General features: G+C 37.2%; 1 protein-coding gene across 1 annotated transcript in view; it reads right to left on the bottom strand.

Moving 5' to 3' along the window:
• Window positions 1–2,412: 2,412 nt before the first annotated feature.
• The window catches only part of ARHGAP15 (Rho GTPase activating protein 15), a 608,203-nt gene continuing 598,425 nt past the window's right edge, over window positions 2,413–12,190 (bottom strand). The window contains exon 14 of the mRNA XM_072757649.1: window positions 2,413–2,776. Within this exon, the coding sequence (XP_072613750.1) occupies window positions 2,593–2,776 (184 nt within the window). The 3' untranslated portion in view covers window positions 2,413–2,592. The remainder of the gene's footprint in view (window positions 2,777–12,190) is intronic.

The raw sequence follows: 12,190 nt of genomic DNA, 5'->3' as shown, positions 1-12,190 counted from the left end.
TTTGAGTATCTCTGTGTATAGGTGCTGAACCCTGGGGTAGCATGATTATTAAGGTAGCTGAAGTGCTTGATCCTAAATTAATCTTTAGATGATTTTCTATGATTGGACTATGGACCTTACAGAAGGTGGGAATTTGCCTTATTTTATATTTGTATTGCTACTGCCTAGACTTGCACCTGACTCCAATGAGATGATCAAGAAGTGCTCATTTTTTAAATGTCTTCTTGGTGAAGAATATTTATCAGTTTTATAAAATCTAACCCCTTAGTGGGTTAACCTAATATATGAACATTCTTGGCTTTAAAACTTGGAATAGTTGATATGACCATCATTACTATCTTTGGAATGTTCGGGAATCTAATGACCCTTTGCTGTCACCCTTTTTATGCCATTGGATCCTCTGACGGGTGCTTTGACTCAGTACTGCGGAATGGTCTTGTCCCTGAGAGGAAACGCAGTCTCTGATTCAATGCCCTTAGCAACCAGGAACAGGACACAGCTGGGGTTTGAATCAGGCTAAATCCCATCAGATGGAAAATCAAGAAGCTGGTGCTTTTGAAGATTATAAATCTGGAAAGCGGCAGAGACATGGGGCTATGAGTCCCTGCTCGAAGCAGGTAGTGCCACTTCTCTTTGGCTATTAGTGCTGTTTCTTTCTGGCTGATGCTCCCAGGATAACTTTAAAGATGGACACAGGAAGGGGTACAATTTAAACGTGGGGACCACTAAACCCACTCTCCCCCCTTCAGAAAGGGAAGTAATTAAGATCTTGGAGAAGGTGTAAATCAAAATATGGAATGTCATGGAAATAAAGAGGACTTGAAATAGAATGTCAGAAACTCTTGTTTCAGATCTCTGTGTTTTTCTGAAAGGCGTAAGCACAACTTTACATATAAGAGCTTAAGGCTGGCAAGCCTATTAGCCCACTGTTACCAGTGGGCTAGTTCTGCCCACTGGTTCATGCTTCTGCCTCATGTGATTTGCCTTGGCTTTGTGGTGTGTGTATACATCCCACTTGATGAAACTACTCTTCAGCATTTATTGCGGTTGCTTCTCTGTTCTTGGCCATGAGCCGACTTACTGGCACCATTGCCAAGATGAAGACATTCAAGAGGGGCAAGGTAACTTCTTTCAGCATACATGGAGCTGCCTTCACATCCGGCTATCTCTTGAGCATACTCTTTCCCTGTATCATACCCCATCTACGTAGAGAGCCTATGCCTTTGAGCTCATTACGGCTCAGAGTGTTTGCTTTTGAATCCATGCTTCACACATTTTATTTACATGCTTTATTTTTCACTTTACGAACAAATCGCTAACTAGACTTACTCTTCATTGCACTGGATTAATTTTATTTATTCCTTTTGAATTTGATTAAAAGACTGTCAGACAGAAGTCTTCATTTTTATCAGCAGAATACTCTCACAAAAACGGGTATGAGATGTGTTCAGCTAGAACATACTTTTCAAAAATAAAACAATGTTTGAAAAATTCTAGACAGTTACCCCTTTGTTTATCCATGACAACTGAAACTAACCATGGATAAAGCAATCCAAGTCTAGTCAAGTAATCCTTAGGGCATATGAAAAAAAAAAGGCTTTTTAGAAAGTTCTTTCTAGATGGATTTAATGTAATTCACCAATAAAGCATCCTCAGAAGCATAATAAAAATTCTACTTAAAATGACATAGCCAGGGCAGAGGAAGATCTACAGTTTGATGAAGATTCAAAATGGATGCTAACATTAAAAATGAGCGGTCATGCAATTCCTGTATGATATAAAGATCAAAATTCCAGGATACTAATTTTGCTTCTAATTTATAAGACGGTATGTTTCTGGGACTGCAAATAGTGTATATGTATGTGTGCCTGTGTATTTTACGTGTGTGTGTGTGTGTGTGTGTGTGTGTAATCTTCAATGGTAAATGTTTTGAACTCTTTTTTCTCTTCAGAAAAATTGCCACTCAACATGTTGCATTTGTGAATTTCACCAACTAGCATTGAGGATAACTGGGCTGTATTTTATATTTGCACACGCAAAAATGCTCCTGAAAGATGAAATAACATCTATTTTAGTGGAGAACCTGATCTTTTTTTTTGTGCTATATAAAAATGATTAATTTCTGACTTCTTCCCTCTTTTGGTTCTATTCATGTACAAGTAAGAGCATGGGAACATGCGTGAGGCAGCCAGGGTAGTGATAAGGCTCACCTGTGTGCCCGCATACCCATATTGACAACACTCACACTGACACGATTCCACACCCAACGCCTAGGAGCAGTTTTGAAACTGTCTTTTGGATATGTGTGGTGCTCTGCACACTATTTTCTAGTGTGGAGCACGCATAATGAATGCCTAGAAATGCTCGAAGGAATAGCAATGAAGGGGTTAATGTAGAACACATATAGGCAAATATTGTCAACTATTTTATTCAAATGTTTGGAACTTAAACACAAAATTATCATTAAGTTTTCACAAAATGAGGCATCTGTCGCTTGAAAGGAAAAAAATATTTCAGAAATATGTTTACAGAAATGTAAAAATATTAGGCATCGAGACAGATGTGAACATATTCAGTCACTTGTCTTGCCTGTCAGTCTTCCTCTGAGCCGAAGATCTTATTGTACTCACTCAGCATGAGCTCAGCTATCTGGTTTTGGTATACCATATGTACCGCCATGTTCCCCATTTCATCTTGAGCCCGCAGAAGGGTAGGTCCAAATACAATCCCTAGGCTTTGAGTGGACATGAGGTTCTTGGAGGCTTTGGCCACAATCCTGGAGAGGGATGGGAAAGAGAGAAGATTCTATGAGTTTGAAGCAAAATTGTGGCTACTTTGGATGTATAAAATTCTGTGTTCTTGAATTCTTTTTTCTTTCTTTCAATTTAAAGAAAGACAGTAAGGGCAGTGATTGGCTTTGGCAAAACAGAGAATGCAACACAGGCAAGACATTTTTCTACTTCTAGAAAAACTGCAACTACCATGACATTTTAAAATCTTCTACTCTTCATGCTTTATTGTATGAAAATAGAACTGATGACTTTGGGGAGACGGATTCATTGTCTTGTCCAGCTTTTTATCCCTGTAGTATCCGGATGTTGTGGGTGCTCAAAAGATGTGGGATGAATAAATAAACAAACAGCAAAAATTACTGTGGAGACTTAATAAGATTTGGCCTTCGAAATGTTTATAGTCAGCGGAGGAATCAGGTGAGACATGCCTCAAATCTATAAGAATCCAAACACAATAAATAGAATAATACATGTATAGTTAATGATAATTGACATAGATTTTTAGAAAATAAGTTTTTAGTGATTGGAGTGAGAAAAGTGTTCCTGACAAATGCTAACTGCAAGATGTTTTGTAGAGAAGGTAGGTTCTGAGACACTTAGGTGTATGCCAAATTCTAAGTGTCTCCACTCATTTTGGACATCCCGTTGAGCTCACACCTCAGTAGAATACAGAATCCTGTAGAATTTGCACAGGAAAAGAGTCCCATTGGAATCGAAGACAAGTTTGCTTGTGTGAGGACTGTAGGGGGGGGCTGGAATACCAATGAAACATTAGGATGTGGTTTTATTAATGGTTAACGCTTTGCCTGTTTCAATACAGGACTCTTAAAAGAAAAAAAACCATTCTAAATACAGAGACTTTTAAACAGTTATTCTTACCTTTGAAGCCTACTTAATTTTATAGCAACATTAGGAAGGTGAGGTTTGAGGGATGTTGAGGAAATAGGGTTAGCATATGGAAGGACAGGGTGCTGAGAACACTAAACTCGCACATCACCAGACATCCCCCAGCAAGGGAACCATGAGTGTGGAGAATAAAGTGGGGCAAAGGAACTTCACTGCAAGGCGGAGGGGTCTCCATCTCAGAGCCTATGGTGGAACATTGGAATGCTGGACTCGAGAGGACCCTATGTTTGATCCGCTATCAGAGGAGGCAGGAAGACTTGCTTTATTTCCATCTTTTCACAAACCCAGGTCTTTGAAGTACCATTTCTGTTACCAAGAAGCCATGCCTTCTGTCTCCTGAATGAAACTAAGGACCAAAGCCATGGATTTAGGACTCTCCACTGCACAAGTTCACAGCCAGCAAATGCCCTTGACCTAATCAACATTTTAAAAATAAGTATTGTTCTAAGCAATGGTATTATCTGACTTAATCCGCATAGTCATTCCACAAGGTGGCTTCTGTTATTAAGCCTGTTTTACAAGTGAGAAGACTGAGGCTGAGAGAGAAGTGAAGTGCTTGCTGTCACACGGAGCTGAGGTGCAAACCCAGGCAGTCTGCTTTCGGTGCCTTTGGAAGCATCGTTGCCGTGGTGTGGGCTAGGACTCCTGTCCTTCGTTACTGGCTGGTTTTTCATTCTGCCAGCTTCCACGAGATCTAAGATCCTTCCATAGAAGGTCTGAATTTGTATTCCTTACTGTAGAATTGTGATTGACAGCCTGATTCGAATAGATTTATTGTGTGCAAAAGGACTCAAATTTTGACTGAATATTCAAGATTTCTGCCTCCTGTTTTTCACTTTTTATCTGCTTTATTTTACAGGCAGAGCTTTGTACCTGTGAGCACTGTTGTCTTAGCTACAGTCTAGAAGGGGTCCTCATATTTTAGGGCATCAATGAGTTATCAGAGACTTCAAGTTTAACATTTCCTTTGAAATATAAGAAACTCTGCCACTTTGCTACTGCGTTTACCGACTCTGCAGAATGATTTAAACATTCTCTTAACCTGGAGTTGGAGCCAATGGAGTGAGTGAGACTTTGCTTCACTTTAATACACCTGTTGACCTCAGCTTAAGATCTCTCTTGAGCCTTTCCCAGAGCCTCTTATTATAGAAGTCATTAGTAAGATTCACTGTGAAGGAAAAACAGAGTTTTCTTTTTTGGTTTTAAAGTAAGACCTTTTTGTGTACTCCTTCATTGACTCCATCACAATTAAAAAAAAAAAAAAAAAAAAGCTTGCTAAGGCAAATAGAGAAAGAAAACATAACTAATCAATAGAGTACCTGTTAGGTAAAAGTTGCCTTACCAACTTCATCTAGAGCTAGCTAAGATCTAATTGAAAAGATTTTTCTAGTAGAGAACAGGGTGCAGAGGTAATAGGGCACGGAGAAGATAGAAATAGAAGCAAGAATGTAATGAAAGAGTGAAGATATAAGGCCTCTTGGCCAATAGGGTAGATGAAGATTAGGACTGGAGTCCAGGGAGACTGAAAAGGGAGGGGATGATGTGAAGATTAATTGAGGATTGAAGATGGATTTTCTTATTCAATAACAGCTATAATTTCAGTTAGTAGCAGGACAGTGAAATCCCAGGAGACAGAACTGCATCAAACTCAAAAAGGGGGGGCTAGAAATCCAGGGACACCCAAGAGCTGACTCTTGGAGAAAGCACTTGGGGCTGTCAGGAGGACACAAGGGTAGAGGTGGAAGAGATCTGTAGCATCTGGAGGAACTTGGGCAAGGGGAGGGGGCGCTCAGCTTTCCAGGGCATCCCAGTAAGCAACAGCGTATAGGATGTGGGCCATGAGGGGGGATGGATGAAGGCCGAAACGGGGCTAGACTAGTTTTCAGTTTTCCCCAAGCTCTTCATGTTCTTCCTTCTCAGCCAAAGGCCTGGTCTTTGAATCTAGAGTAGGACCAAATCTAGAGGAGGACACTGAGGCGGAGTTTAAATAGGATGGAGAGTAGGAGGCTAGAACTGCAAGTCAGACTCCACCTCGGGGAAAGATTTCTCTATCTCAGCCAGTGGGTTATGCAAGAGGACTCTTGTAATGGATTTCTGCCAATGCATCGGTTTCCTAAATTTCCTGTGGACAAATGTTCATTTTGTGCTCTTATGCATGTGTGAATGTGGAGCATTCATTCCATCTCAAACTTGTATCCTTTCTGTCCATTTCTCTGCACACTTTCTACTTGACTTTAATAAAACCGGCTTTAACTTATGAGTGCTTTAAAATAATCTTGTTATCAGTAGATTTTATTAAACAACAGAGTTTTTTGTATTCTTGTTATATTTACATTACCGCAGGTTAAATTTCCCTAACAGCTTGGAATTTTTTCCTAATTTTGGAAAATCAAGTTACGTGCAGCAACTTTTAGAAAAATCAAATGTAGTTAAGAAAGTAAGTTAATAAGACAATGTGGAAGTGTATTAAATAGAATCCATGCTTTCTGATTCACTGTTAGAGAATGTGTGTGTGTGTGTGTGTGTGTGTGTGTGTATGTTTATATATACTTCAATTATTTTCCTGAATATCAACCAACCAGTTGAGTGTTGAAAAATCAAACAACTTTTCAGTTAGAAAAGGTGCTGAGAATGAAGACTGATTTGGGGTAGCAATCACGATCTACCAAATTATGATTCGTGTCTATAGGCAAATACACTGTCACATCAATGTTTAAATCAGATTAGATTCCCTTCTAATAGTGGGAAGCAAAGAAGTCCCTCAAACAGAGGATGTCTTGGAAAATGTATTAAGGCCATTGCAAACTTCCTTACTAAAATGTGAACTTACCTACTGTCTACCTCAACAAACTGTTAAATACTTAAGTGGTTGGTTTAGGACCCCAAAGAGAGTCAACCATAATTTCAAAGTACTGCCAGCATACTATCCTGAAAATTTATTTGAATCTCAGGGTTTTTTTGTGTGTGTTTGGTTTGTTTTGTTTTTACTTCAAATCACTGGATATCAAAATTCCCACTCCCGCTGTGGGGACCAGCTGGGTATTACAAGTGCCATTATTTCTAAAGACTTGAACTAGTAAACATATGTAGAAAGAAACATAGGCTAGTAAAGGAAAGAAAAGCCATGCATAGAAAAAAATCCAATCTAGTACCAAAGATGGAAAACTCTCAAAAACAATAAGTTATTCTTCCAGTAGCTTAAAATGCAGTTGAATTGTATTTTTGGAATGGAGGATCTGACTCAGAAACCATGCAGATTTTTACTACGGGTCTGATGATATCTTTCACTAAAGTGGATTCTGCAAACCCCCTTTCTGTGATAAGAGTTACAAAAATAGACATTTCAGAGTAAAATAAGTTTTGGAGAAAATTGTATGCCATTTTTTCCCTTGGATATTCACAATACACAATAGCATAATAAAGGCTCTGAAAAGTCCTGAAGAAAAATATCCCTGCTCATCTTTGCTTGACTCATGTCTTCTCTAGCTGACTCAGATGTCATAGATCTCTTTCCTGAGGAGTTATGTTTTAGGAAATGCTGCTCTTAGCTTGCTTTGCTAAAGGCCTACTATGTAAGTTTGAAAATGTTATGGATTTTGCCCTCCTATGCCACCTGGCTTTGGAACTCTGTAGCAGCTGACTCAAAGAGGTCAAATTGTGGTCATTTCTGGAAAGTTCCACCCCTCTGGTAGGGCTTAGATTTCATTAGGCCTTAAACTCCATGACAGTGTTGTAAATTTTGAGCTATGATTTAACCTGTTTTCGGCAAAGAAACGAAAGAAACTCCCCTTCTATGGCAAAACAAAGACCAAAAGGCAAAAGAACACATCTGAACGAGAAAGGTGGGAGCAAAGACATGGTTGAAAGATTAATGTACAGTGAATTGATGGATGGGTAAGGAGGTGCAAAAACATTCAGATCTTATAACAATATTTGGGAATTCCTCTACATGGTTGTTTACTCACCATTAATTTATTCCCAGAAATTCTTACAGCAAAGATTCTAAGCAACATGAAGAGCTCGAAGTTTAGTGACTGTTAATGCTTGACTAATAGGAAAAAAGATCCCAAACTGCACTCTTTCGAAAATGGCTATTTATTAATACTGCTTAGTTTAAAATAGCCTGACAAAAATAATTATGATTTTTTAAATTTGTTCATGAAATAGCACTTGATATACATTCACTGTAAAAGCAATTCTAATACTGTTAAGTAAAATTCAAGTTTATAAAATCTTGAAATGGGTAAGAATTCATTTTTCTGGCAAGAGCTGCAAAACTGATATATAGTTTACAGCATAAAAAGGAGAGGAAATGCCAGAGCTACTTTTTGTTGGGTCCAAATGGAAGGAGCAATGATCCATCAATTTAAGATTATTTTAGAAATAATCTATGATCCGGTGCTACAGATGTTGGACCCCAGACAAAAAAATCCTTGCAGCCTTCTGCTGGGTAAGTTTTTTCCAAAAGTGAGCTGAATTGCTAACCCAAAGAAATTTCTTAGTTGCTTTAAATCACAACCAAATGACTCAGACTGAAAGAGAGCTTTACTATAAAACTCAAAATTAATGCTGAATTAAGAAGACCAAAGCATTTAATAATAGTTCAGCTCCAAACAAATATACAGATGCAAACTTTCTTTTAACTCTGTGCTTTGCTGTTACCATAGTGACTTGCAGAGGAAGTTGAAAGCCACATAATTGCCTGCAGGACAACTCTCAAGTTATTGGAGGTGTATTAGAAGTGCTCCCTTCCCTATCTCTGGAATGCTGTTATTTTCCAACACACATAACCTTAGGATGGTTTAATTTGAATGGGGGAAATTGTGGTGGTAAATGTTTTCTTGCCATCAGGTCACACCTGCTGAGAAAATACAGCTTAGGCACTTGTATGTGAAATGTTACTTGTGACTTTGCCCACTTAAGTGAAGAGAAGCTGTTAAAAATAGAATAAATTTTCAATGTGCTTGACTTATGATTCACATGTGCTACGACTATTTTGAGGGGATCCTTGCTAACCATAGCTTGCCTACCCTCTTTTGTACAAAGTATGCTACTGTCTACAGTGGTCTTTATCTTTTTTTTTTTTTTAATAAGACTGAGGACTAAGGAGAAATTCAATCTTTTCCTTTGCAGTCATGGCTGGATGTTAGAGAAATTTTCAAATATTGCAAAAGCAGAAGAATGCTCATAAATGTTTTTGTATTTAACACTAATGTGTGTTGACGTGGTCATTCACTGGTATTTCAGCCATTTTTAATATGTTAAGTTACAAATCAATTGGTTTGAACTGATTTTAAAGTATTCAATTTTACATCTAAATATTACATTATTTTTTCTTTTTTTCTTTTTTTTTTTTACATTATTTTTTTCCAAAGCAAGTTGACAACTACTCTTCTAAACGGGCACCATCCCTATATTCTGACATTTTTGCTTTTAAATAATCTTTTAAACCATGTGCATGTAATTCCCTCAAAGCACATTATGGAAAAGGAGCTTCATATGGCAGTTGCATATTCATAGCTGACATGGCCTTATTCTTTGCAATTAGTAAATACCTTTTTACGCTGACTTCAATGTAGACGATTGAAACATTTTCAATTATTTACTTGTTTCATACTCATTGATTGCACATTAGAGGGAGATTCTAAAGTACCTTTAAAGCAATATTCAGAATATCTAACAAGATTAGGAGGACTTGGTAAAGTAAAAAAAAAAAAGAATAAATTATTTCTAGGGAAATATGTATTCTATATGGTAACAACACTATAGATAAAATGGGATATTATAGCCAAAGCCCTTGTATAATAGATAATATAAAAAATAAACACTAATGATAATTACTAGTTGTTGAATATCTATTACATGCTAATCATCGTGCTTCAAATAGATCACAATTTTCAAAGTCAGATTTAAAAATTGGTTTTATTTTTTTCTGATTATAAAGTAACATCAGAATTTGGAAGGTTTAGAAAAGTATAATAAAAGGAAAAACCCACCAGTAACCATAAACAATAGCTCAATGTAACTAGTATTCATTTATAAAAAATCTATTGAGTGCCTACTAGGTATTGGACACTATTTTGGATGTCAGGGATAGTGCAAGGGGTGAAATAGGCAAAATCTTTGCCCATATGAAGTTTATAATCTAGTGGGAAAACCAGACAACAAATAATACACCAACAAATATACAGTGTGATTTTAGTCACTGAAGTACAGGAAAAACTGAGAAGTAGTTCTTCCACTGATCCCTTTTAAAAAAACCCTAGTCACCAGGAATCCACCTCCAGAGATTCTTGTTTACTTAGTATGGGTGGAGCCTGCCTGCCTGCAGATAATATAACCCTTAGATAATTCTAATGAGCAGAGAGTAGTGGGAAATGCTACATGTGGTAGGCAGGGTACTCAGGGAGCCCCCCTGAAGGAAGGGACATTTGAGCAGAGATCTGCTTAGTTGCATATCCCAGGGGGGGGAAATCCAAGGTAGGGAATAGTAGATACAAAGCCCCAGCCATGACGTTGTGCTTGGTTCTAGAAACAAAGAAAGGGAGAGTGTGGCTGAAGCCTGGGGAGTGAGAGGAGGTAGGGAGGCTTTGAGGAGTCTCATGGGCCTTAATTAGATCCTTGGTTCAGGATCTAATTCCAAGAGTGTAGGAATCTAATCTTGGGTTTTGAGCAGGAGCATGACACTGTCAACATTTAGGTGATATGAAGCATAAATAATTTATCTTCATATGTATTTGAGAAATCCTTTTTATATAATTTATACCCAGCATTTTTCACTTTGATCATGAGCAATTCTCATGTCTTACATATGTAATACTTATTATTGCCTCACTACCGTATATGGGACAGAATGGCTTGTACCCTAACCCTATGATTTCTTAGTGTAAGTGAAACAGATATACAAAAACATCTTTCCATGGTTTCTTCCTCCACATTTTGGAGTATTTCTTTAGGCAATGATTCCCAACCAGAGGCAAATTTGACCTCCATCCTGCTCCACCCCCAACATTTGGCAATGTTGAAAACATTTTTGATTGTCATGACTGGGCGGGGTGTTGCTACTGGCATCCAGTGGGTAGAGGCAAAGGATGTCCATAAACGTTCTACAATGTATAAGACACGCCTTTCAACACACACACAAAAATTGCAGCCCCAAATATCAATAGTGCTGTTGTTGAGAAACCCTGCCTTACAGTAAAATAGTAGAAATGTAACGACTAGATCAATGGTTCTCAAACTTTCTCATTCGTGAGATTCATTTGGAAGCCATGTTAAAACACAGATGGCAGAGCTCTACCTCCAGATTTCTGATTCACCAAGTGTGGGGAGGGATTTGAGAATTTGCATTCCTTACAAGTTCCCAGATGATGATACTGCTCCTCCAGGGACCACACTTTGAGGACTCACACTAGATCATTAAGTTACAGCTCTTCTTTTTTAAAAATATGATAACATGTGGGAGGGCCTACTAGTCCTGTGAAGATCATCGTCATCTGGTACTACTCTTTAAAATAGTTGCCAATTGATAGGCATTTTTCAATGGCCTGTCATTCCTTGAACTTAGGATTCTTTGAATTTGGAAATGTGTGCAAAGTTAAAGAAAAAATAAACAGCCATGTGGTGGATATTCTCTTCTGTGAATAGCTATGCATATCTCCTGCTCCCTTTCTCCTTAAGAGCGTGTAATATTTTGTGTGTGTTACTTCAATCCATTTTATTTATCTTGTATGACAAAACTAATGCATAAACTTTGAAAAAAAAAGTCCTAATCAGGAATATACAAAGTAAAAGAGTAAAAAAACCTCCCATTTTCTAGTCAAACTCCTTAATGATAACTAAAATTAATAGATGGATATTTTTTCTGGATGTTTTTCTATCTATCTATCTATCTATCTATCTATCTATCTATCATCTATCTATCTATTTATCATCTTAATATATATGTATTTTTCTTTTTTTTAAAGAATAAAATTTAAAAAATACATAATATGCTACAATTCGCTTTTTCCCCTTTAACTATGTATCATGGGCATCTTTCCAAGTCGGTATATATAAAAATACCCCATCCTTTTTTAAAAGTTGTTCCATTTCATAGTATGGAAATACCTTAATTTATTTAACCATTCCTCTGCTGGTTGGCTTTAGGTTGCTTCTAATTCTTTGTCATTAGAGACAATGAACATCCTTGTACCTACAGATTTGTAAGTTTTTCATGTATAAAGAAGCATGATATTTCATTATTTTTTGTTGTACTTATATTCTCTCAATTTTTGATTCTTTAATTTTATTTATTTACATTTTTATGTGTGCATACGTAGTACTATTTCTTTTGGAATTTCTACCATCATTTTTCTTATTATAAAATTCACTCATTTAAAGAGATCAGATAATACCATTAATGTTTTTTCCTAGCTTTTAAGATAATTTTATTTTTCAACATACCCTCTAATTCGTCTTAAATATATTTTAACAGGTTAAATGGGATGGTA

The sequence above is a fragment of the Vulpes vulpes genome, chromosome 5 (assembly GCF_048418805.1).
Source record: "Vulpes vulpes isolate BD-2025 chromosome 5, VulVul3, whole genome shotgun sequence".
NCBI classification, from domain to species: domain Eukaryota; kingdom Metazoa; phylum Chordata; class Mammalia; order Carnivora; family Canidae; genus Vulpes; species Vulpes vulpes.
The sequence above is the reverse complement of the archived record's forward strand: the minus strand, read 5'-3'. Positions and strand labels throughout refer to the sequence as shown.